We start from the raw sequence: 22,978 nt of genomic DNA, 5'->3' as shown, positions 1-22,978 counted from the left end.
TATATATATGATAGCTAAGATAATTGTACTCCTAATTTCTGTTGGTTTATTGAGAGGAACAGTTGATGCTTAATTTTTTGGATCAATTTTGCATGCCTATATCTGGTACTCTGAACAATTACTTTGAAGATTACAATATACAATATACCAACCATTGTTTTCTTTCATGTTTTGAAATTCTGTATCATTTTTAATGTTTTTCAGTTTTCTTATTCTCTTTAAAATAAACAAGTAGGTATCTGAGAAGAATACATACTTCTCAAATGAAGAACTACAAACTGCAAATAAATACATGAAAAAAAATGTGAAAAGAAGAAGGGAAACAGTTAGTTACCAGTAAGACAAGAGGGCCTTGTGTGGAAGCGGCTCTGTGAGGGCCTTGCAGCAAGTGCCTTGTGCCTGTTCCACACCGTGGAGTCAGCAGAACCTGGAGGCTGCAGGCCCCCATGTGGGCAGTGCGGCGGCGCCCCCGTCCAAGCCAGGCTTGCCAGGGCCTTCTGGCGGGTAGTGGTGTCTGGGGCCTCCTGGGGTTTCTCAGCACTGTCTCTCCCAGTGATAAACTTCCAACAAAGAGGGCAGCATTCCCTCTCATGCTGTATGTCTGCTTGCAGTTTCTCATTTCAGATGGCTTTGACCATGTTGTTTAGATTACATGCCGCAAAGTTCACTAAAGAAAATAGACTCCGTTGCTGCTACAGGAGTTTTTAGGGAGACAGTGCGTGAGAACAGGCAGGGACAGATGAGGCATGTCAGGCGAGGGAGGAAGAGGGCCTCTTCTTGGCTTTGGTGTGTGGCTTAGGAATCCAGTGCAGTGTGACAAGCGTCACTGCCAATCACTGCCACTTTCCTCGTCCTGCAAGTGAGAAAGTGGGAAGGCTGACTGATATGGAGGAGTGAAACTCCCAACCTGAAGGGCCTAAGATGAGTTTGTGTTCTCTAAAACCGAAGAATGAACCTTATGAGCAGATGGAGATTCAGAGCAGAATTTTTTTATTGGGGGAAAGAAAGCTTTTGTCTGAGAGAGGGACAGAAGGGGAACCAGAGTGGGTTGCCTGGGAATCTGCCATTTCTAGGGATTTCTAGAGGGCAGAACCATGTGGTGAGGTGGGTCTAAGGTTGAAAACATGGGAACTCACACATGAGGTAGGACAAAACTGAGGTCAGCCAATAAGATAACAGGCATACTTGCTCAGGGAAAACTGATTAAATCCAGGACCAAATGGGGAAGCGAGTCCCACAGCAAGTGGGTTAAATAGGGAACAGTCTAGCCCAGAGCTGATAACAGTGTTAGTGACTCTTCCTGGCTCCCTCAAGACGATGGGCAGCCCGGATGCTTATCTTAAGGGAGGTGAGCATCTGTTCGATCTTTGGTCTTTGTCTGTCCCACAGTTGCAAGGAGTCTCGTCTTCCATGCTGTCTCCTTTGGGGGCCTGGCCCTGTCTGACTCCCTGCAATGTTTCTGTCTCATTCAGCTGCCCACAGCAGTTGCTTTGGCCATGTCAGTGCTGGGAGAGCCCGCCTGGTGTCGCATGGCTTTGGAGGGTGGATGACAACCAGGCCTGTCTGCCTGCAGTGTCTGTTTTCACTGTCTGTGCAGCTCTCCTGCCTTTTTTCAGCACCTCGGGGTGGTGCTGCAGTGGGAACTAAAATGGTGGACATGTAGGTCCTCAGGTGTGTGCCAGAGGCCTCCAGAGATTGTTGACTCGTCACTGGGTCCCGTGCCCTCACCTGCGCAGATATGTGAGTGGGCACGTGAGCATGTGTGTGTGTGTGTGTGTGTGAAGTGCTTTGGTTCCTCGTAACACTGAGGGGAGATGGTAAAGATGGCCCGTCTTGGTGTGCTTTGTGCACTGGCTTCCACAGCGCCCTCTGTGTGTGTGGTGTTACGTGGCCTGGAGCTCTTGAGCCTCCTGCCAGTTGGAAGCCCACGGGATAAAATGTGGGCGCGTAATTTGTGCCAGTGTTGTGGTGACAAATGGCTTAGTGCAAGGGTCCGTTCTGAGTTTCATGTTGGAAGTACATCCTCCTCTATGTGCACGTACACTCGTATGTGCGTGCACAGCTGAACTTTGTTGCTAGTTTTCTCCTTAGCATTTGGTATTCTTAGTCAGGGACAAGGTGGTATGAGCTGAGGGTGTAAGCGGCTGCCACGTGCCATTCCTGAACCAGATCTGTCTTAAGAAATACCACACTTCGCTCCAGTGATGCACGTGGGCTTTGCCTCCTCCCCTCTGATGTGGTAGGAGGGAAGGAAATGGAAGCACAGGAAGGTGTTTCGTGGTTTTGTTCTTTTCCTTCATGTGCATGGCTTCCAGCTTTGGTTCCACGTAAGAATCCTTGACGAGGTCAATAAAATGCAGGTGCCTGGGTTCCAGCCCAGCAGTTCTGACTGAGGCTTGGGTTCTGGGATTGTAAATGTTTCCCGGACGGTGTTAGTGTGCAGCCAGTATTGTACCTTGTTCCCTCCACGTTTGGCAGCTGTGTGGAAGTAGAAGCCAGGTCATAACTGACTCAGCTGCAGGCCATCCACAAGTTCTGATTTTAGTCTGAGGCTTCCAGATACACTGATGTGGAGGATGAGTCCCAGAAAGAGGGAAAGGCTGGCTGCAAAAGAGAAGGCTGACAAATGGTCTTTGATGTATTGGAACAGTAATTTTAAACTGTCTACATCTAATATGCCGTTCACACTTAGTTTATGTTCATCTTCAATGTGAGAGTCACAGCTACATGATTTACAATTTGTAAGGTAAGTATTTCAGTTATCAAAACCCTTTTTTTCCTTAGGGCAGACATACCTGTGATGGAGCTGAGCACACATGTAAACACAGAGAAGTCAGGTGTGGTCCCACTGCACAGCCCTTGGCATAGTCTGTTTACTAGCAGCTGCAGCCTTGTGGGAAATGGATAGATAGACTTTGGAAGAAATGTCTGATGGCCAGTTTGGAACAATTGCTGAAATACTGGACTTTGCTTGTAATGGAATTATGTTTGGGAAAAGAATTTTCATTAAAAAAAAGCAAAGCTTTCCAGAGTAAATTAATTTACTTTTGCACAAAGAGCCTGGGACTTGGTGCCCACATGAAGGAGTCTGAGCTGAGCGGGAAGACAGGTTGGGCCCGAGCAGCTGGGAGTTCCCACGATGGCGGTGTGGGATCAGTGTGACTGAGTGATGTCTTAGTTCAGTAGCTGTAGGCCTGAGGCCTGTGCCAAGTATAACTGGAGGAGGAAGCACACGCTGGCTTGTGTGTGAAAGCAGATAAGCCAGAGGCGAAGGCTATGCCTGGCAGAGGCCCAATCCAGAACTCCTGCTCTGCACTGCAGTTCAAGCCTTTAGAGACCTCCAGTGAGCTGAGTCCTCTGAGATCCTGTGCTGGGAAGTTCCTTTGGTGACATGTGGTCTGGCAAAGTGGCCATTCTTTACTGTGTCTTTTGTAAATTTTGAGAACCAGCTCTCTTCCCATTTTAGTTTTCCATTGCTGGCTGCCTTCCCTATTTCCCTTACTTTGACATGTTTTTTCTTTCTTTCTTTTCTTTTCTTTCTCTTTTTTTTTTTTTCTTTTCTTTTTTGCGGAACCAGGGATTGAACTCAGGCCCTTGTGCTTGCCAGGCAAGGGCTTATTCTACTGAGCCATCGCCCTGGCCCCACCATTTTGGAATTTGTGACTTGTTAACTTTCCCAGGGACTTGACTTTTGTTGTTGAAAGTAGGCTGTGTGAAAGTGCTCATGCCTTTGTTCAGTCTGCGTTCGATTGGCCTGGGTCACTGTGGGAGGCTGGGGGCTTGTGATAGTGCACTCTAGTGTCTTTGGGATTCTGTGAGTGAGAGAGACAAGAGCCGCCGCTGCCGCGGGCTCCACAGTGGGAGTGTGCCTGCTGTGCTGTCTGGGGCCACACTCCTCCGGGGGCACGTGGTGGGCGCTAACGTGGCCTTCTTACTTTCTCTCTGCCAGCTCTGCCTCCTGTCTGTTACGGCCGTGGCAGTCCCACCCAGATTCTAGAAGAACCCAGCTGTTTTTTCTCAGAACTTCAGCTCTTTTCTGGGAGGCATGAAGCATCTGCTTTGACTGTGGCAGCGAACGGTAGCCTCAGGGAAAACATTGGTAAGGTTTTTTTATTGGCACTTGTAGTGGCAAAACAGTGACCTTGTGTTTTCATTCTTAGCTCTCTGTTTATCTGTGGGAGCTTCGCTTGAGATCAACTGTGGCTAGAAATGTAATGAAAAATACCAGGAATGAAATTTTAAGTCATTTCCATGTATTGTTACAGCTATTTTATTCATTAGCTACTGTTAATTTCTTGCTATGCTTAATTTATAGATTAAACATCATAGGTGTATAGGAAAAAAACAGCATGTGCAGCCTTTGATATTGATGTTAGTAAGACTGTGTTGGTTACTTTTCTCTCTTGCTGAGACAGAATACCTGACACCCCAAATTAAGAAAAGGTTTATTTTGCTACAGTTTATACAGGTTTCAGTCCATAATCAGCTGGCTCCAAGGCAGAGTGGCACATGGCAGAGGGCAGCCATTCCTGGTGGTAGATAGTAGCAACAGCAGCAAGAGCAAAAAGGGAACAGCAGGGACTGGGGAGATAGCTCAGTGGCATAAGCACCTGCCCGGCAAGCGCAAGGTCCTGAGTTTGATTCCCAGTACCAAAAGGGGTGGGGGCTGCAGGGAGCAAGCCGCTTTCTCTCCCTTATATAATATGCAGGTCACCTACCTGCCCCAGGGTGGGTGTAGCAGTGACACCCTAATCTCAGCATTAGACCATGGGTCAGTCCCAAGCCCTAGAAGCTACCCCATAACTGTGTGAGGCTTTGGGGGTGACAACTAGACACAAAGCGTGGCAGGCTGCTTCACTGTAATGTGTGACTCCCTTAGCAAGAGCCACACGTATGTGGTAGCTTTAGAATGACCTCATTCAGTCCCCAGTTATTCTCTAACTTAAAAACGTTTTTTTACCCTTTCGCAGAATCTTCTGTCTCTGTTTTCTTTTTCTGCTTTCATTTTTATTTCTTTTTATAAATAACTCACAAGAAACAACTCACACATGCAACAGGGAAGGAGCACCTCTTAGATAAAAACTTCTCATTTTTGAATGCCTTTTTTTTTTTTTTTTTTTGCCAAGGGACACTGAAGACTGAACTCAGGGCTATTACACTAAGCTTCGTCTCTAGCCTGTTTTAAAATTTTTCGTTTTGAGACAGAGTCTCATTAGGTTGCCTAGACTGGGCTTAACCTGCCGTCTTCCTGCCTCAGCCTCCCAGAGTGCTCAGATTATAGATGTGCATCACTGCGCTGAAGTTTCTGTGGGCTTTTGGGGCTGGTAAAACTGTGAGGAAAATCTTTAAAACCGTGTTTTGGCTCTTGCCAAAGTGTGCTGGCTCATTTTCCTCTGACTTCAGTGAAAAAGGAATTCCATAGTTTTCACGCATGTTGAGACCCATTCCTTTTGTTATTTATTCAAAGAAATAATCTCCCATTAGAATTATATTATCTTTATTAAAATCTTTATTCTGATGGGCCGGGGAGATGGCTCAATAGAATAAGCGCTTCCCTGGCAAGCACAAGGGCGTGAGTTCAATCCCTGGTTCAAAAAAAAATCTTTATTCTGGTAATTTTTATTCTTATTTAAATGTGCTCCTCCTGCAAAGCCCTTGATCCATCCTGCCCTGTTTAGTCTCCTAACTCTAAGTTTCAGTGTGCTTGCAACATAAAAAGTTTCAGTCTGGTTTCCAGTATGAGGCAGGGTGGCATGAAGTGCTGCTAGGTGGGCACACAGTGTCTGCCAGGGTGGGACAGAGTGCCAGCGTTAGCCTGTGACTGATCACTGCCGAATTTGGGGCGCATGGTAAGTGCTGTGGTTAGGTTTTCAGGTAGTGTGGACCATGGGTCTGCAGGTGGGAGTGAGAGTCGGCACAGACGCGACCCCCGGGCATGGTCAGAAGTGAGTCGGCACAGATGTGACCCCGGGCGTCGCCAGAAGTGAGTTGGCACAGACGCGACCCCCGGGCATGGTCAGAAGTGTGGCACCCAGCCTGTGAGGCTGTAGGCTGGGCGCAGGTGTGGAGTCCTACCTCTGTGGCCTGTTTGTTTTACCTTCTCTGAGCCTCTCCTCATCTATGAATGAAAAGAATTAGTCTTTATAGGACTATGTGGAGAATAAATAAAATAACATGTGGAAAGAGTTTAGTACAGTACCTAACATGTCGTATAAACTTCAAAATATTTCTAGTGATTTTTATGATGATTATGAATAATAATACTTTCAGGTTTACGTGGGAATAAAGAAGAGGGTTGGCAAAGATATTTAAGTGATAGAATCTTCAGGTGGTACTAACTGGGTGCTGGAGAAGGGAAGAAGCAATTTGGGCAAACTCCCCTGTTTCTGGCTTCAGAAAAAGTAGCTGAGGTGGAGCTCAGGGCTTGGCCTGTGCAGGCAGGGGGAGGGAAGCTGTGTTCCAGTAGAACAGCTGGGCAGCTCCTGGCTGCCTCTGCAGACATGGGTTTCAAGGTTTCAGTCGAAGACAGGAGTGGAGATTCTGTTGAGACAAGGTTGGAGAGCACCAAGGACAGAGCAGGGAAACATGGCATTTGAGGGGCAAGAGGGAGCCAGAAAGACGGATGCAGAGTCAGAAGGAGGGGTGACTTGGACGCTGAATTAGGAGAGCATTTTAGGGGGAGGGTGGCCAGTCATGCTGAAAGCTTCAGAGAGGTTGGGTGTGCAAGATGAGGTGGAGAACTCTTGTTGGGTTGTGCTGGTCAGGGCAGTGGCCGGAGCGTTTGGAGCACAGACAGTTGTTTACCGAAGATAGTTAGAAGAGAAGGAGGGAGACCGTAGGGTGCCAACAGAGGTCTTTGTATTTGATTTGGGCTTGAGCTTTTTCTAAGGGGAAAGTTGTGGGTATGTTTATGTGATGAAAAGAAGGGTCAATTGGAGAGGGTAAAGGAGACAAGAGACGAAGGATGGAGAAGTCTCAGAGGAGTGGGAGGAGTGAGCATGGAGAACAGGTCTAGGAGACATCCAGATGCAGATGCAGGTGGCGGTGTGTTGGAATCTTACCTTTAAATGCTGCTATCCTTAGAATGCTAATTGTTTACCACACACTGACAGGCATGTGTCTCTGAGGAACAGCCTGATACCTTTTCTCTGTTTACATTTTAGTTGAAGATCCTCTTTGTAACTTCGTCTCCCCAAACTCCCTGAGGGTCTCGGAGGTGGAGATGAGAGGGTCCGAGGATGCGGCAGCTGGCACAGTGTTACAGCGGCTGATCCAGGAGCAGCTGCGGTATGGGACCCCAACCGAGAACATGAACTTGCTGGCCATTCAGCACCAGGCCCCAGGCAGTGCAGGACCAGCCCACCCGACAAACAGCTTTTCTTCCACGGAAAATCTCACTCAAGAAGACCCACAAATGGTCTACCAGTCAGCACGCCAGGAGCCGCAGGGTCAGGAGCACCAAGTGGACGGCGCGGTGATGGAGAAGCAGGTCCGCTCCACGCAGCCACAGCAGAACAGTGAGGAGCTGCCCACTTATGAGGAGGCCAAGGCCCAGTCACAGTTCTTCAGGGGGCAGCAGCAGCAGCAGCAGCAGCAGGGGCCCCCAGGCCACGGTTACTACCTGGCTGGGGGCTCCAGTCAGAAGTCTCGCACTGAGGGGAGGCCTACGGTGAGCCGAGCAAGCAGTGGACAGGCACATAAGGACGAGGCGCTGAAAGAGCTGAAGCAGGGCCATGTCCGCTCCCTCAGCGAGAGGATCATGCAGCTGTCCTTGGAGAGGAACGGTGCTCAGCAGCACCTCCCTGGCTCGGGGAGTGGGAAGGGCTTCAAGGCAGGAGGGGGACCCTCGCCAGCCCAGCCTGCGGGGAAAGTCCTGGACCCCCGAGGTCCTCCACCTGAATACCCCTTCAAGACCAAGCAAATGATGTCCCCAGTCAGCAAGAACCAAGACCATGGACTTTTTTACAGTGACCAGCATCCTGGGCTGCTCCATGAGATGGTCAAGCCTTACTCTGCCCCTCAGCCTGCGAGAACAGAAGTGGCCGTCCTGAGGTACCAGCCACCCCCGGAGTACGGGGTCACCAGGTGATTATGGAGCCATAGAGGGCCAGCTTGGCTCTGTGGAATTAGTAGTCATGTCTTTAGCACTTACTGCTTTCCAGAAATGCTAAATTTTTGCCATCAGGTGTTTTTCTTCTGCATTATATTTAATAAGCCACTGGGGAGCCAAGATGTGTCAGGTGAAGCAGAACAGAGGGCAGCTGGGGCTAAGAACCTGTGCTATTGATGTCCTGGGGAGTTCTTCTGGCAGGCTTTGTGCAGAAACATCTGGATTCCTGGATTATATTACCAAAGGGCATTATGATCTTTTTTCACTGTAGACTTTAAGGAAAAATGATCAGACTGCTAGAACAGAGGAGCTAAAGAGACTGTGGGATTCATGCAGTCCCATACCCTCATTCACAGATGGAAAACTAAAGCCCAGAGAGATTAATAAATATTCTGAGCACATAACTGAGGGGCAGCTGGGGCTACAGCGCAGCTCTTCACTCTCCCGCCCTAATTCCTCTCACAGCCTTCGGCTCTGTGCTGTGGACGTTGATGGGTTACTGAGTGTGTGCTCTGTGCAGCTGGTGCTGGGTGCACGAATAAGGACATGGCCCCTGCCCTCAAGGATTTCTAGTACTGTCTCTGGGGAGCCCTCTCTGAACAGATCGCTGTGTGCATTTACTGTTTGGGGTAGAGGTACACAGGAAGTACTGCAGGAGCAGCAAGTACAGTATTGCTTATAACTGAGAGACAGGAGAGGCTCCAGAAGAGAGAATGTGAGTCTAGCCTTGAAGCCTTAGTAAGAGCTGTAGGGTAGCGATGGAGTGACAGATTGTCTTCTGCAGAAGAAAGGCCATGTCTTGAGTCAGAAAGGCTGTGAGGACTTGTCTGAAATGAGAGGCACAGCATAGAGCACAGGTGGGCTAGGTGTGGTAAAGGGGGGGGACGCGCTTGGACAGAAGTCTGTAAGGTGGCTGTCCCATGAAGGGGTTCAGTGTGCTTCCAGAGGCCAGTGGGAAACGTGCTTTTCTTGCGGGTGGGAGATGAATGCTGTTGGTGAATAGCTGATATGAGTGGCAGTGTAGCATGGGTGAGGCAGGGTGCATAGATCTCCTTGAGGCCTCAGGGGCAGTGAGAAGAGAGAAACCATTGAGAAGTGGGGATGGACTCGACGTGTGTTGTCTAGTTGTAGGAGCAAAGAACGTCCAGATCTGCAGAGAGAAGCTGGTCACAGCATGCGCTGCTGAGCATTTGTAAGCATGTGAAGTATAAGCAGAGAAGGTAGGCTAGATGTAGGAGCTTGGCAGCGGGCACCTGCACGTCCGGATCTGCAGAGAGAAGCTGGTCACAGCGTGTGCTGCTGAGCGTGTGTAAGCGTGTGAAGTGTAAGCAGGGAAGGTAGGCTAGCTGTAGGAGCTGGGCAGCGGGCACCTGCACGTCCGGATCTGCAGAGAGAAGCTGGTCACAGTGTGTGCTGCTGAGCGTGTGCAAGAGTGTTAAGAATAAGCAGAGAAGGTAGATATGCTGTGCTATTGTGGGTTGTGTCATTCTCAGAAAGGGTTTGTTTTTAAATTGAATGAGCTAAGGCTTCCTGTGCAAGCCAGGCAGCTGGTTGCAGTGCATGCCTTAGATGAACCCCTTCCAGACTGGGAAGACTAGAGCCTGGCAGAGCGCACCAGCTGACCCACCACTTACTCCTCTGCCTGATCCTGGCGGTGGTGGGGTGCCTGTGTGCAGCCCTCCAGCCAACTCTTAGTTCTCACACATGCAGAGGGATGCATTTTTCTCATGGGCATAATCTAACCACACTGGGACATGCAAACATGGCCTGGAGACTGCTTTTCTTTCCTTCTTAAGAGTTCTCCAAGTCAGCGGAGAGATGTAAACTCAAAAAGTATCAAATTACTACTATTTGCATCACATTAATGTATTTTGGTTGTTTAAAATAATGCATAATGCTCCAGAATCATACTGGAGCTCATGACAGTTGGCCCTTTTCCCTGAACGTATCACTGAACCTCTGGAGCTTATGGAAGATGGACATCTTTCCAAATGAAGTTTTCTCTGTTATGGCTTTTGTTAAACAAAAGTACATGAAGTGGATGATTTCTGCTTTGTCTTCTGGCAGTAGGTATGAAATGAGATGGAGGAGTAAATCATCAGGAAGGATGTGCTCCTTAGAGGTATCCTGTTACTCATGGAAGTGTCATTTGTCTCCAAGTTATAATGCCAGAAAAAAGACAAAGTGTATGAGGGCTGTGAACTTAACGCTAGGCTTAACAGCTGGTGTAACATGCACGTCAAAATGTCGGAGACGCCACATAACAGACAGGTCATCGAGGCTGGCCCCAGAGCATAGGCTGCTTTGTGCGGCTGGCCACAGCTAGCCAGCATGGCTGCGGCGGCACAGCCTTGGTTGGCTGAGTAAACAAAGTGGCGTCCATGCCTGTCCACTTTAGACATACTTACCGTGGCCTGAACTCACAGGGTTGAACCTGTGTAGTGTTCCACTTATTTGTGACCCAAGAGGCAAGCAGGACTCCTTTGAGTTTCATGGACAAGTTGCCTCGTGCTTAGAGGGTTAACTGTGAGGAGTGAAGGGTTAGGAAATCGCGGGCTGTTGCATACTGAAGCACCGACTCCCACACTGGGAGAAGCCTCTGACCAAGGTCACCACATTCAGTGCCACCTGGTGCTGTGAATGTGTGCTCAGGTGGTAAGGACAGTCAGTAACTTGGCCCAATCCATTACATTTGTGAGACTTGAGTCTTGTGCCTAGAGACAGAAAGATCTGAAGAGACGAGCGATAGCATTTATGAGGAAAATAAGAACTTTAATTTGTCTTCATTCCTGTCTCTCTGTGCTTACAAAGTCTCCTCTCTCCTCTCATGCACTAAAGATGGAGATGGCCAGGGATCGTAAGCCATTGGCTCTGCTTTTCCTTTAGCTTCATCTTGCTTTTTCCTCAACCTGAAAGTGGAAATAGGTAGAAATGAGGCCAGGGTAGGGATTAGCTTGTTTCTATGAAGAACAGCTCTCTTCTGCCAACCTCCAAATGTATGGATATTAATTTCTCACTTTGTGGAAATAGGGCACGTCTAGAAGTAGTTGCTTGGGTTATACATTCTGCAGTGCTGATGTATATGAATTCCAGTGGGTGGTCTGGTTTTCATCAGAGCAGTTTCTTACTTTTCGCTCATTGCTGAGACAAAAACACCCAAGGCCCAAAATTAGGGAAAGCAAGGTTTTTTAGCTCACAATTTGTGGAGGTTTCAGTCTGTAATCGGGTGGCTGCAAGGCAGGGTGGGATAGTGAGGGACAACAGCTCAAGGAGGCAGAGGACAGCGCAAACGAGAAGAGCAGAAGGGTGGGGGAGCAAGCTTCCTTTCCTCTTGGTGTGGTGAGCGGGCTGCCTGCCCCAGGTGGGTGTAGCACTCACAATAGCCATGCCCTCCTCTTGCAGAGGCTCGGATGTTCACCAGGTGAGGACCCTGCCCCGGCTGAGTCGCCTACTTAAACTTCTAAACTTGTCAACATCACACCAACCATTGCATACGGTTTGGGGTATATTAGTCAGGATGCATGCTTGTTTTCCAAATAAATGACTTCTATTTCAAAATGCTTGAAAACTGCAGGTGCAAAGGTTACTAAAATCCTACTTTCCTAATTCAGCTACTAACATTTTCCTTTCCCAACTGCTTTTTTCATGTTACAGTCACAAATTACATTCCGTAGCATAGTGAGCCATTTTTAGGGACCATTGTCTCAAAAGTTTTGGCACAATCCTTCATTTTTATAACCATTAATTTTATTCATTTATTTCTGTGCACTGTTTTGCATCATTTTCTCTGCAAATGGTGTGATGAACATTATTATGCTTATCAAATTTTACATACTTCAGCTTTTTTAGGAATCATTTAGAAATGAAATTATTGAGTACATCATAGTGAACATTTGCAGGCTTCTGGTGCCAAATAGCTTTGTAAAAACATTACAGTGTCTATTTTACTGTATTTTGACCAATATTAGGCGTTAGTTACAAAAACTTTGCCAGTTAGAAAGGAAAATAGTGTTGATCACCATTTGAATTTGCAGTTACTAGCTAGGTTAACTTTTTTTAGACAGTATGTTTTGCTAGGTAGACTTCTTTGATCTTGAAACTTGATTCTTCTTGGGTTTTGCTCATATGGCTTGTAAATTGTATACTTTCGTGGATTTGGTATTAGCTAAACCTGTTTTCTCTAACACTTTCTCTGAGTCTCCATGTTCAGCAGGTGACAGCAGAGCAGTGGTGGTGGTGGCATCCGTGGTAGCTGGAGGCCTTGTCCACCACCGTGGGCTTCCGGTGTGCCAGCACACTGTGTGGGTTGTCTTCCTCAGTCTTTATAGCCGTAAGGCCTGAGTGCTACTGACATCCCATTTCCACACACAGTAAAAGCAGAAGCCGTGTGAGAAAGGCACCAGTATTCAGGTCAGTGCCACTAACTCTGTGGTGCAGAAGCCACGGTATAAGCTAGATTGCTTTCCTGGAGGAGGTGTTATCAAGAATATAGTGAATGTTTAAGTTTTAAAAATATTACAGTAAAAGATACAGGTAAATGTAGATAATAATTTTCTCAAAATACTCCACCTCTCTGAACACACTTGTCCCAACTTCCTTGCCACTTCTTGAAGCATTTCTGGAAATTCTCTTGTTATGGCAAAATGGACTGAATGCAGGAAGATACAGAGCCAACACTTAGGAGACAGCAGTTTTATTACACTGGTGGGTCTGACTGGGGTCACTCCCAAAGAGTCAAAGATTTGCTCCATGGGCTTTCAGGGCTTTCTAGGGGAGAGCAAAGTGGGAGATACAGCAGCAGATTTGGGAGGTTATGATTGGAAGATGAGTTATGTCATGAGTTTCCAAGGGAGTTAAAACATCTCACATTGCAAGGCCATCATCAGCCTCAACTTACATTGCAAGGCCATCAGTTATACAAAAATAATAAAGATAAGGGTTACACAAAGGAAGAAGTGTTCTGTTAGCAGGTTTGTCATGACAACTCCTCTTGGTTTGGGTGGACATTCTTGGCAGGCCTTTATTAGATCATTTAATTCCCCTTCACTCTTTCATATTTTTAGTGGTTCTGGCTGCCTTAATGTCCTGAAAAAAATCAAAACATTTACCATTCAGTGTCATTCTGACTTTGCAGAACACGCAGAAGTCTCAGAGTGCCAGAACCAGTGGATAAGGTGAATGAGAACATACCATAGTGTTTTTATTTGACAGAAATTGCCATGTTTTGAATTGATTCATGATATCTAGAAAGCTGTGAAATGAAGCTCATGACAAAGGACTTCCAGAACTGCTTCAGAAAGTGGCGAGATGAGGGGATAAATGTGTTTGAAGCAAAGGGGAACATTTTCCGGGTGCTTAATAGCAATGTGCCTTTTACTGTAATAATTTTTTAATTTAAATATTCTCTAAAGTTTTTGACTCTGAGTTAAAAGCTGGCCACTCTGTGCTGCAAGGGAAGTGCAGGCTGAGTTTTACCAGACATTGCTTACTTGGCACACGCGTGTGTACTCCGTCCCACGTGGTGCTCTGTCCACCGTAGTGCTTTGCAGGAAGATGAGACACCTTTTATCCATTCATCTCTTGATGGATGTGGGCTGCTTTGCAAGCTGGCTATTATGAATGCGCTACTGTAAATGCATGTGTCACTATAACATGACAGTTTCCACTTCTGCTTTTTTAGGAATCTCCATATTGATTTCTGTAGCATTTGCACCAGTTTCTCTCCCACTGACAATGAAGGCTTCTTTTTGCCAGCCACTCCAGCATTTGTTACTATTTGATTACTTGGTGATGGCTGTTCTTTTTGCAGATGGAATATCAGTGTTGTTTTAATTAGTATTTCTTGACTGACTCACCAGGGTTGAGCTTTTGTTTTTCATGTATTTATTGGCTGTTTATCCTGCTTCATCTGAGAACTGTCTATTCATTTCAGATTCCCACTTTTTAAATTGGGTCTTTAAATTTGAGAGGCCTAAAATTTTGAGTCTAATCCTTTGAGGAGTACTTGTCAAAGTTCTGTCCCATTCTTGTAGGTTGTCTCTTGACTGTGTTGTTTTTTTCTTTGTCCTGCAGGAGCTTTTTAATTTGATATGGTCTCAGTTGTTGCTGCTTAGTGTGTGTAGCTGAGGTTCTATTCAAACAATACTGTGTGGGGAAGACAGCCAAAGAGCACATGTAGCAAACTAAGCCTAACTCCTGTCATGAGGAACGCAAGTGCCCTCGAACACAAGCAAGTGTAAAACACGCTAAATGGGAAGTCTGACTCCTGCTTGGCTCCACATTTGCCATTTCCTGTGTGATAAGAAAGAAAGTTTGGTGACCCTGTCGTACTTGGAGTTAGAGATGGCTGAAAGGAGAATTTGGAGAGTGTATGTGTGTTTCCAAAATGGTGAATTATTATTTACAGTTTATAAAGTAATGAAAATGAACTGCCATATAGGATTGCAATGTGAACCAGACTCAGCTGTTAGATTAAAAAGCTGTGCATTGCCCTTAGTGAAAAAGTCTTCATGCAGTTGTTGTTGTTCTCCTTCTTCTCCTCCTCCTCTTCCTCCTCCTCCTTCTCCTCTTCCTCCTCCCACCCCGTGTTTATTACAGGGTCTACAGGGTCTCACTACATAGGATCCGACTCGTAGTGATTCTCCTGTTTTCAGCCTCCCAGCGCTGGGATTACAGGTGCGCCACCATGCCCGTCTCAGCACACCCTGGCAGCGGAGCCAGGATGGCACAGCGAACCCTGGCCACAGCACTCAGCCTAAGCAGGCACTTTAGTCCGCTGAACTATCTGGCCAGCCCTTTTCATACAGTCTTTAATTCCACTGTGTACATGTGTTTACAGTATTTAGGCTTAATTATGGTTGGATAAGCCAAATAAAATGCTCTGTTTGTCCTGAGAAACTTACATGAAAACTTCAAGAAGCGAGGGCCCAGTTCAGGTTGCTGTCCCAGGATACCCGATATAATCCCAGGTGAAATAGGTTACATGAGTGACTTCTCTGACAGAGGTTATCTGTACACACCTGCATAGAAAAGCTTTTGATCTTTGTTTACCAGATGAAGATTTAATATAATGTTGACCAAAAGGCTTGAGGTGGAGAAGTCCATAGGTTCCTGCTGGCCCTGCCCCAGGCAAGCTGAGACAGCGACTGAGACTGTGTGGTGGCGTGTGCCTGCAATCCCAGCGCTTGGGGGCTGAAAGTAAGAGAATCGCTACGAGTCTGATCTGTGTAGTGAGACCATGTAGACCCCGGAGACCCTGTACTAAATACAAAAAAGAAACTTGTCCATGGTTACAAAGCTAAAGTAGCAGAACCAGAATTCAATCCCGGTGTAAAAGAAACAAACTCCACATTACCAAGCACTGCTGTTCTGCGCCTACACAGGAGACTCCCTGGCGTGGTAGGAAAGTGTGAGCTCAAGGCTTGTTGATTGCTTTGTATAGACTGCAAGGTGTCTGACTTGTTAGGTGAACCCCCAAGTCTAAGTTGCTGCTTAGAGTAATCGGGTGTGTGGAATGAAAGCAGTGGATGCCCAAGCATGTGAGAGTTAAACAATGCAGTAGATGTCAAGCTCTATGTTTATTTACTTACAGACATAATGTAAAAGCATAAGCTTCTTAACAAAGCATAAGCTTAAATAAGTTTATTTGTGAAGCCTTGTTTGTAGAGAGATGCCAAACAACTGCTGCTTAGCTGTTGCTTTCAGATGACCCTGTTTCCCTAAACTAAACAGCCATTGCTTCAGTTTTGAGCTGCATTTGTGACTTCAAATACAGAAGAAGGCAGTGTTACAGACTGTTACTGCGCGATGTTTTCATAGTTCCACAGTCTACTTGTCGTGTTCCTAACAAATCTAAATGCAGTGTTGAAGGTTTATCTGTTCTTTGAGAACCTATCAGGTAAATGTGGTACAACTTGTTCTCAGGCTCGGAGACCAAGTCCATTACCAAAAACTTCTCAGATGCTAACAACATAAGCCATAATTTTCTATTCTTAGGGAACTTATATACTAATAATTAAAGGGAAATATAACTCATGAGTGAAATATTAAGTACTATCATATTTAAGTGGAAATTCAACATAATAAAAATATGACATGAGCCGTAGTAGACAGTTGTCAGGAGGGTGATTCAGATGAAATTTTTTAAGTTTAGAGGAGAGAAATGGATAAAGTTCAGAGAGTCAGTCTGTCCACAGAATGGTCTAGACACTGATGCTAAAGAGCTAGTCTAAGGCTGTTTTTTCTCTAAGATACATTTTTTAAATCCTGTGAGTCTTGGGTTGGCCAAATAGCTCAGTGGATCAAAGCGCCTGCTTAGGCAGACTGAGTGGCCAGGGTTTGATTCCTGGGGTGCCATGTCTACCCACCCATGGGGCCTGCTGCTACGGCCATTGAGACTGGGCACACCTGTAATTTCAGCTCTTCTGAGGCTAAACACAGGGGGATCACTATGAGTCTGATCTACATAGTGAGACTCTGTAGACCCTGTACAAAAATACAAAAAAAAAAAAATCCTATGAGTCTTATATTTTATATAAAACTGTAGACTTTGGTGGAGAGTCTCTGGCAGTCCTGCTCAGATACATTTAAATAACTGATCATTTTGGGGGCATATGGAAGCTAGCCACCTCCCTTAGTGTTCCAGAGTTCCTTTGGTCCCTTGAGGAATGAGTAGATCTGAGCTCTTAAACCTGTTTTCTCATGGAGATAGGGATGGTGTTGTCTGCCTTCATTTTTGTGAAGGTTAAGCAGGGTGGTGAAATGCAGTGCTCAGTAGATGCCCAGACCTTCAGTTCATGTCCGTGGAATATCCTCCGTGGATAGGACACCAACAGCTTGATATAAGCCATAGTCCAAGAGAACCTCTCAGAAGCAGGGCTTTTAACCCTGTTTTCTGCAAGGTTGCTTGAGCCTCCCTGAAGTTCTGGTGCTATAGTGTGAGGGTGTGGATCAGGGATTGTGTAGCTGCTCACCAAGACAGGTGCTGGGCATCTCAGAGCAGAGGACAACAGGATGGTGGCCTTCCCTCCCTGCTTTCACCAGTATTTTCAGGGAAGCAGTGAGCTGCAAGGACTCATCAGAACACCAGGCTTGAATTTCCTGTAGATTCCTATATTGCTGTTTGGCAAGTTACTTCCTGTGCCTTGTTTTCCTTGTCTAATAGACAGTGATACATTCGTGTGTGTGTGTGTGTGTGTGTGTGTGTGTGTGTGTGTGTATTTTAGGGGAAGGTCTACAGAGTGTTCAGTCTCACTACTAGATTGGACTCATAGTGATCCACCTATTTACAACCTCCCAAGAGCTGGGATTAGAGGCATGCACCACCATGCCCAGTATCAGTTGCCATTGCAGCGTGCCCTGAGGGTGGGGCCGGCACAGCAGGCCCAGGGATCGAACCCTGGCCCTTGTGCCTGCTTGCAGGCACTTTAATCCACTGAGCTATTTGACTAGTCCCCTAGTGATATAAAGGTCAAAATGAGTTGCTGCATGTAGAGTGGATACTACAGTTGCTGGAATGTAAAAATTGCTCAATAAATGTTATTCATAACAGAAAAGAAATTACTGGGCTTCTGGTGTATGCCCCATGCTCAGCCTACATTAGGAGTAGTTGGATGCAGTGATAATGTTGGTAACATGTGACATTCGTTCAGTGCTTACTGTATTCCCAGCTTGATAAATTCTCCTTAGGTCCTTGCAGCCATGTGAGATAAGTGGCACTGTGGTCCCAGGAGACTGAGATAGTGAAGGTCATCTAATAGGCTTGCTCTCTGACTTCGTGGTCTAATGGGGGACATAGACACACAAAACAGATGGTTATATATAGGGTGACTCACAGATGCCCACTCGGTAAACTCTCATCCCCTCTTTTTCCTTTTTCCTTTTTTCATTTTGTCCCAAGAGGGTGGCATTATCTTTGCAATCTGCAAACAAACTGTTCACAGCATGGGTGTGATCTGTGTGACATTTCTGTAGCTCTTTCCTGGTCACCAACCCCAGGTGAGCCCTGAGCTGGGGAGAGGGTTGTTCTCCTGTTGGCATGCTGTCCTCTGACCCGTGGGGCTTGCTAGCAGGAATGTGCCATTGAGTTGTGAGGCTAGTGCTGTCTGTCTGGTAATTTCTCATTCTGAAAAGACCTGTTCTTTTCTGCCTTTAGGCTTGGCAACCTTGTTTTTTCTGCAGTCTTCTACCACCATTGAGGATGTAAGTAGCACAGGAAGCATTATGATTTGATGTCTGCCTCTCTGGGTTTTTTTTGTTTGTTTGTTTGTTTCAAATTGTTATATAACAAGAAAAGGGGACTGCGAAGATGGCCCATCATGAACCCAAAGACTTCAAATGCCAGAGTTAAAATAACTGTAGGAGGTAGAAGCCCACCTTGAAACTCGTGGGTGTGGCGAAGCCTGAAGCTCCATGAGCAGAGCTTCCGACCGCAGCCTCCCAGATCATCCAGTTTGTCCCTCGCCTGGGGCTGGGGCGGGGGCTGTTGTGAATGCTCTGGAGGTAGCCAGGGCCTTGGCCTTACTGCCTGAGCATCAGAGGCAGGGGTGGGGCTCTTGTCACAGTAACCTCCTTCAGTGGATAAACTACACTGCAGACTCAGCTAGCCTGCAGAAGCACTTGCTCAGTAACAGCTCTGAGTGGTTTGGGGCCCCTGACTGGTAGGGGGAGCACCCGCACCTGGGGCGAAATCTGAGCGGCGTGAGTGGGCCTCAGGGATGATGGGGCTGAACTCCTTGTATGCAGGCCAGAACGTTTATACTTCACAGGCACACTCCAGTGTGAGGCCCAGATGCATCGAAATACAAAATCGCCTTCGTCTATGGAGATGGCCGAGCTGGGGAGATGGCTCAGTACAGTAAGTGCTTGCCTGGCAAGCACAAGGTCCTGAGTTCAAGCCCCAGGACTGTAAAAATACATATATAAATAAATAAAGAGATGGCCGACTAGTGATGCAATAGGTTTGTGGGGGCCATTTAACTCTCCCAACAGATAACATGCCTGTCTGAAATCTGAGGACAGGCAGAAGGTAAAGCCCTCTTAGGGGAGGAAGAATTGCTTTGAGTGGATTCTTCCCCATGCCTGGGGAACATAGATGTTAGTTACTCTACAGTAAGAAGGGACTCTGGAGACAAGGCTGAAGGAAACCCTCTTGGATGCTCGTGCTAACTACCAAGCATGGCCTGAGATGAGTTACTATCTCAGGATCTGCTAGGTTTATTCTGTGATCATCTTTCTAAAGGTGTTTATAAAGGTGAGAGCCAGGAAGACCCCTTTCAAATTGGGCATTTAGCCACTATAATCTGGTATTTAGAGGCACCCTGGCTGTGGGAAACACTTAAAAACTAAGAGTTGATGGGCCCCCAAAATAGTCCACCAAATATACTTAAAAGGAAGGTAGTCCAGGCGGCCTGGAAAAAACAAGTAGTGCTGAGTGCTTCAGCCGTGCAGAGCCAGGAGTCGTGGCGGGTAACATGGGTCGTCACTGACCTGCAGAGGACTCTGCTCTCCGGCACAGGATGCGGCAGGTATGTGTAGCTGCCCATTCCTACAGCTCACCTCCGCTTCCCAGATGGGAGACCAGGGGCAGAAAGTCAGCAGGAAAACTAGTTTCTCTGTCTGCAGAAGAGGCAGCTATGATTGGAGATGAAGGCATCAAGTCTATATTGGCTGCTTATACATTGACTTATGAAAGTTATCATTGCAAACGCTTGACCTAGGTTGAAAAAACACAGAGAGTTTTAGGAAGCAGGGTAACAGCATAGTGAAAAGGAGATTACTAGGGAGTGGAGACAGGCGAGGGAAATTCTTACTTTCAAATACAAGGGAAAACTCCAGGAATTTGAGCCATCAAGGAGCACCTCTATGATCTTTTTGACGTTACTAAAATTGGACTCAATCTCCAGACTTTCTCAAAATGGAACAAAGCACAAATCAGTTTCTCTCCCCGACTTTCCCATTTTTCTTAATGGGTGTGCATGTCCATTTGAGCAGAGTCCAAAATCTATAAAGAGCCTTCTGGTACTGTCTGCCCACCCTTCTCCCTGTCCAGGCCTGGGAGCCCTTGTCAGTCTCACCTGGGCCCTTCTCTGGGCTCTGTCTGTGTGTCTGCCATCTGTCTGTGTCCAAGCTGCCAAGCGCTGTGACCTCTGCGCACCACCCCTCACAGAGGCTCCACTGGACTCGAGACTCTGAGGGAGTCTGGCCGTGGCCCAGGAAGGTGCCTGTGCATCTCTTTCGTGCTCTCCTGCACAGCTGGCTCCTGCATGTGCTTTGCTTTGGCTTGCTTCCTCCCCTCGCCCCTGCCAGGTGATCCTCGCCATGGGCCCTGTGCTCTAGCTGGCCCCTTGCCTCAGTACACCCTTCCTCCACTCCCTTGCCCCTTCTGCTAAGCCCTTCATTCCTTCTTGTCTGTCATTTAGATTTCAGATTAAATCTGTGCCTCTCCGAGACTTTCCCCGACCTCTGAATCAGAAGTAAGCACTCAGTCATTCCATTCCTCGGAGAGTACACCTTACATTTTGATACTTGGCTTTGTTTTATTGTTTGCTGGTTTGCCTGTCTCTTTCTCCTCAGAAATCAGCTTCTGAGAACAGGTACCTCGTCTTTATTGCTTGCTGTCTCACCAATAGCCATCAGGGAACACAGTAAAGACCTGTGGAATGAATGATCAAACCTGCTGATCAGCTGATGATTGATAAGCTTGTTGGTGACCTCTCACCATGGAAGTCACTGACAGTGTGTACACAGTGTTGAGGGGGGCGTCCTCCCTCCTTCCACTGCTGCCACTAAGGCCTGATCGCCCGTCTTCTGTTTCCTTGCAGCCGCCCATGCCAGCTTCCGTTCCCGTCAACAGTGCAGCAGCACAGCCCCATGTCCTCTCAGACCTCATCCATCAGTGGGCCCCTGCACTCCGTCTCCTTGCCGCTACCACTCCCAATGACCCTGGTGACTCAGCAGCCCCCTCCCACTCCCTCCCCTAGCCAGCAGCTTGGTCCGGATGCCTTTGCGATTGTGGAGCGGGCCCAGCAAATGGTGGCGATACTGACAGAGGAGAACCGGGCGCTTCACCAGGAACTGCAGGGCTACTATGACAATGCCGACAAGCTCCACAAGGTATGTGACTGTCGGCGCAAGGGATGGAGAAGCTGCATTGGAAGAAAGGGATTCCTTATCTGCTCATGCACATAGGTTCATTGATTTATTTGCATGTAAAGGTTCAGAGGGACAAGAGTAAATTGCAGCCCAGGGCCTGCTCTGGGGGGCTCGTATCCAGAAGAAGAGAGAGTTATGCAAGCTAATGCCTGCATGGGGAGAGTCCAGGGCTTCCAGTAGGCCCAGGGAAGGTGACTCCTGACCAGGGAGGTCGATGCTGAGTAGGATATCCCCAGGTGGAGAGGCGTGGAGAGGAAGCACAGTAACGTAACGTAGGAGGAGGAGTTGTGAGAGATCACTTAAATCGGTTACCCTCGCTTGTCATGTTGTCTCATTCACTAACTGCAGAAGGCAGCACCGCCTCAACCCTGGAGGTCGCAAGCGTGGGCTGCAGCCTACCTTCCTTCTGTTTGCCCCTTGTCTGGTGGAAAGAGGCTGAGTAGTTCCAGCTCACAGGGTTATGGTGGAGGTGCCAGAATGTGTGGCAGACCTCATTTTTAGACCTTTATTCTCAGAGCTGAAGTAAAGAAATATCATTGAGTAGAAATAAGCTGCTGCTGGGCAGAGATTTCCCAGTGGCCCATCCAGTAGCTTCTGCTGCGCTGCTGGAAAGATGCAAGAGGAAGGAGTGGGTTGTTTCATTTCTGGGTCAGAGAGGCAGGTAGTGGTGATCTTATGAGTCTAAATGCCTGACTCTCTCTGGTCATAAGAGACTTTCATAAGGAGAAAGGGTAGGAATATAAAAGCCACCCGGCCACAAAAGCATTCCATTGCCCATTGGCTTCATGTGGTCTTTGATAATCCTGGCTAGATGATTTAATGTTCATTATTTAGCATTAATCTCACAGATAAAGCCAGTCCTTTTAGTTCCAGCCAGCACCCCTCTCTGTTCCCAGGGACTGGCAGTAAAAGGCTGGGGCCGTAGGTCAGTGGTACAAATCTCTGTAGACAGAGCCTGCCCCAGCGTGTTTGTGCAGAGTTTCCACTGAAGAGGTGTGGAGCTTGGAATCACGACTGGATTGGGTTCTAGCTGCTTTTGTTGCAGGGGGAAGTGAAAGCTAGAACAGACAGGGCTGCCCAAAGACTGCACCCCCAGTCACCCATGTTTGCGTCCTTGGATGCTGGGAAGCAGACGTGTTGTTTCCTGGCCCTTGGCCTGTGTGTGGCTTTTCAGGCCCCAGCTCACTCTGACCCCTCTCAGGAAAGACTCATATAACCTGAGAATTGGGGCCAACTCAGCACTTCTGGGAAACAAATAGCGCTTCTTCCTTCTACTAAAGCCCAAAGGAGCCTTGACCATGAGCGTTATCTGCCCACCTGAGGGCAGAGTTTGGTGCTGGACCAGCTGTTAGGGTGGGGGCAAGCTGAGGCAGAGGGATCACCAGTTCAGGGCTAGTCTGGACAACTTAGTGGGATCCTGCCTCAAAAGGAAAAAAATAGTTCTAGGTTTATTGTTGAAGAGTTACATGCATAGCACAGAATGGTCATGGAGTGATTAATACATACTTCTCATGGACTAGTAGCACAGATCTCTTTCTCGTTTTTGATGCACACTTCTTTTTTGAAACAAAATCACTTAATCTCTCTGCATATCTGTTTCTCTGATTCTTAGAATTTGTGGTTAAAGGGAGTTAGATGACTTGTCTGAAAATGGAAACAAATGGAAAGCTTTTTCCTCTCTCTCTCTCTCTCTCTCTCTCTCTCTCTCTCTCTCTC

At 47.2% G+C, this 22,978-nt stretch overlaps 1 protein-coding gene across 3 annotated transcripts in view; it reads left to right on the top strand.

The window, feature by feature from the left end:
- Window positions 1–22,978, top strand: part of Amotl1 (angiomotin like 1) — a 100,593-nt gene that overhangs the window by 26,727 nt on the left and 50,888 nt on the right. Inside the window, exons 1-4 of one of the 3 annotated variants that reach the window (XM_004626168.2) lie at window positions 1,565–1,740; window positions 3,950–4,099; window positions 7,164–8,085; window positions 20,932–21,223. In XM_004626168.2, the coding sequence (XP_004626225.1) occupies window positions 7,223–8,085; window positions 20,932–21,223 (1,155 nt within the window). In that variant the 5' untranslated portion in view covers window positions 1,565–1,740; window positions 3,950–4,099; window positions 7,164–7,222. Of the gene's footprint in view, window positions 1–1,564; window positions 1,741–3,949; window positions 4,100–7,163; window positions 8,086–20,931; window positions 21,224–22,978 lie in introns of those variants that run through there. The other 2 variants (XM_023709539.1, XM_023709540.1) reach the window with 2 other exon arrangements.

Source organism: Octodon degus, unplaced genomic scaffold, assembly GCF_000260255.1.
Source record: "Octodon degus isolate 3935 unplaced genomic scaffold, OctDeg1.0 scaffold00012, whole genome shotgun sequence".
NCBI lineage: Eukaryota > Metazoa > Chordata > Mammalia > Rodentia > Octodontidae > Octodon > Octodon degus.
Note: the sequence above shows the minus strand (reverse complement) of the source record. Positions and strands in the feature narration are given on the sequence as shown.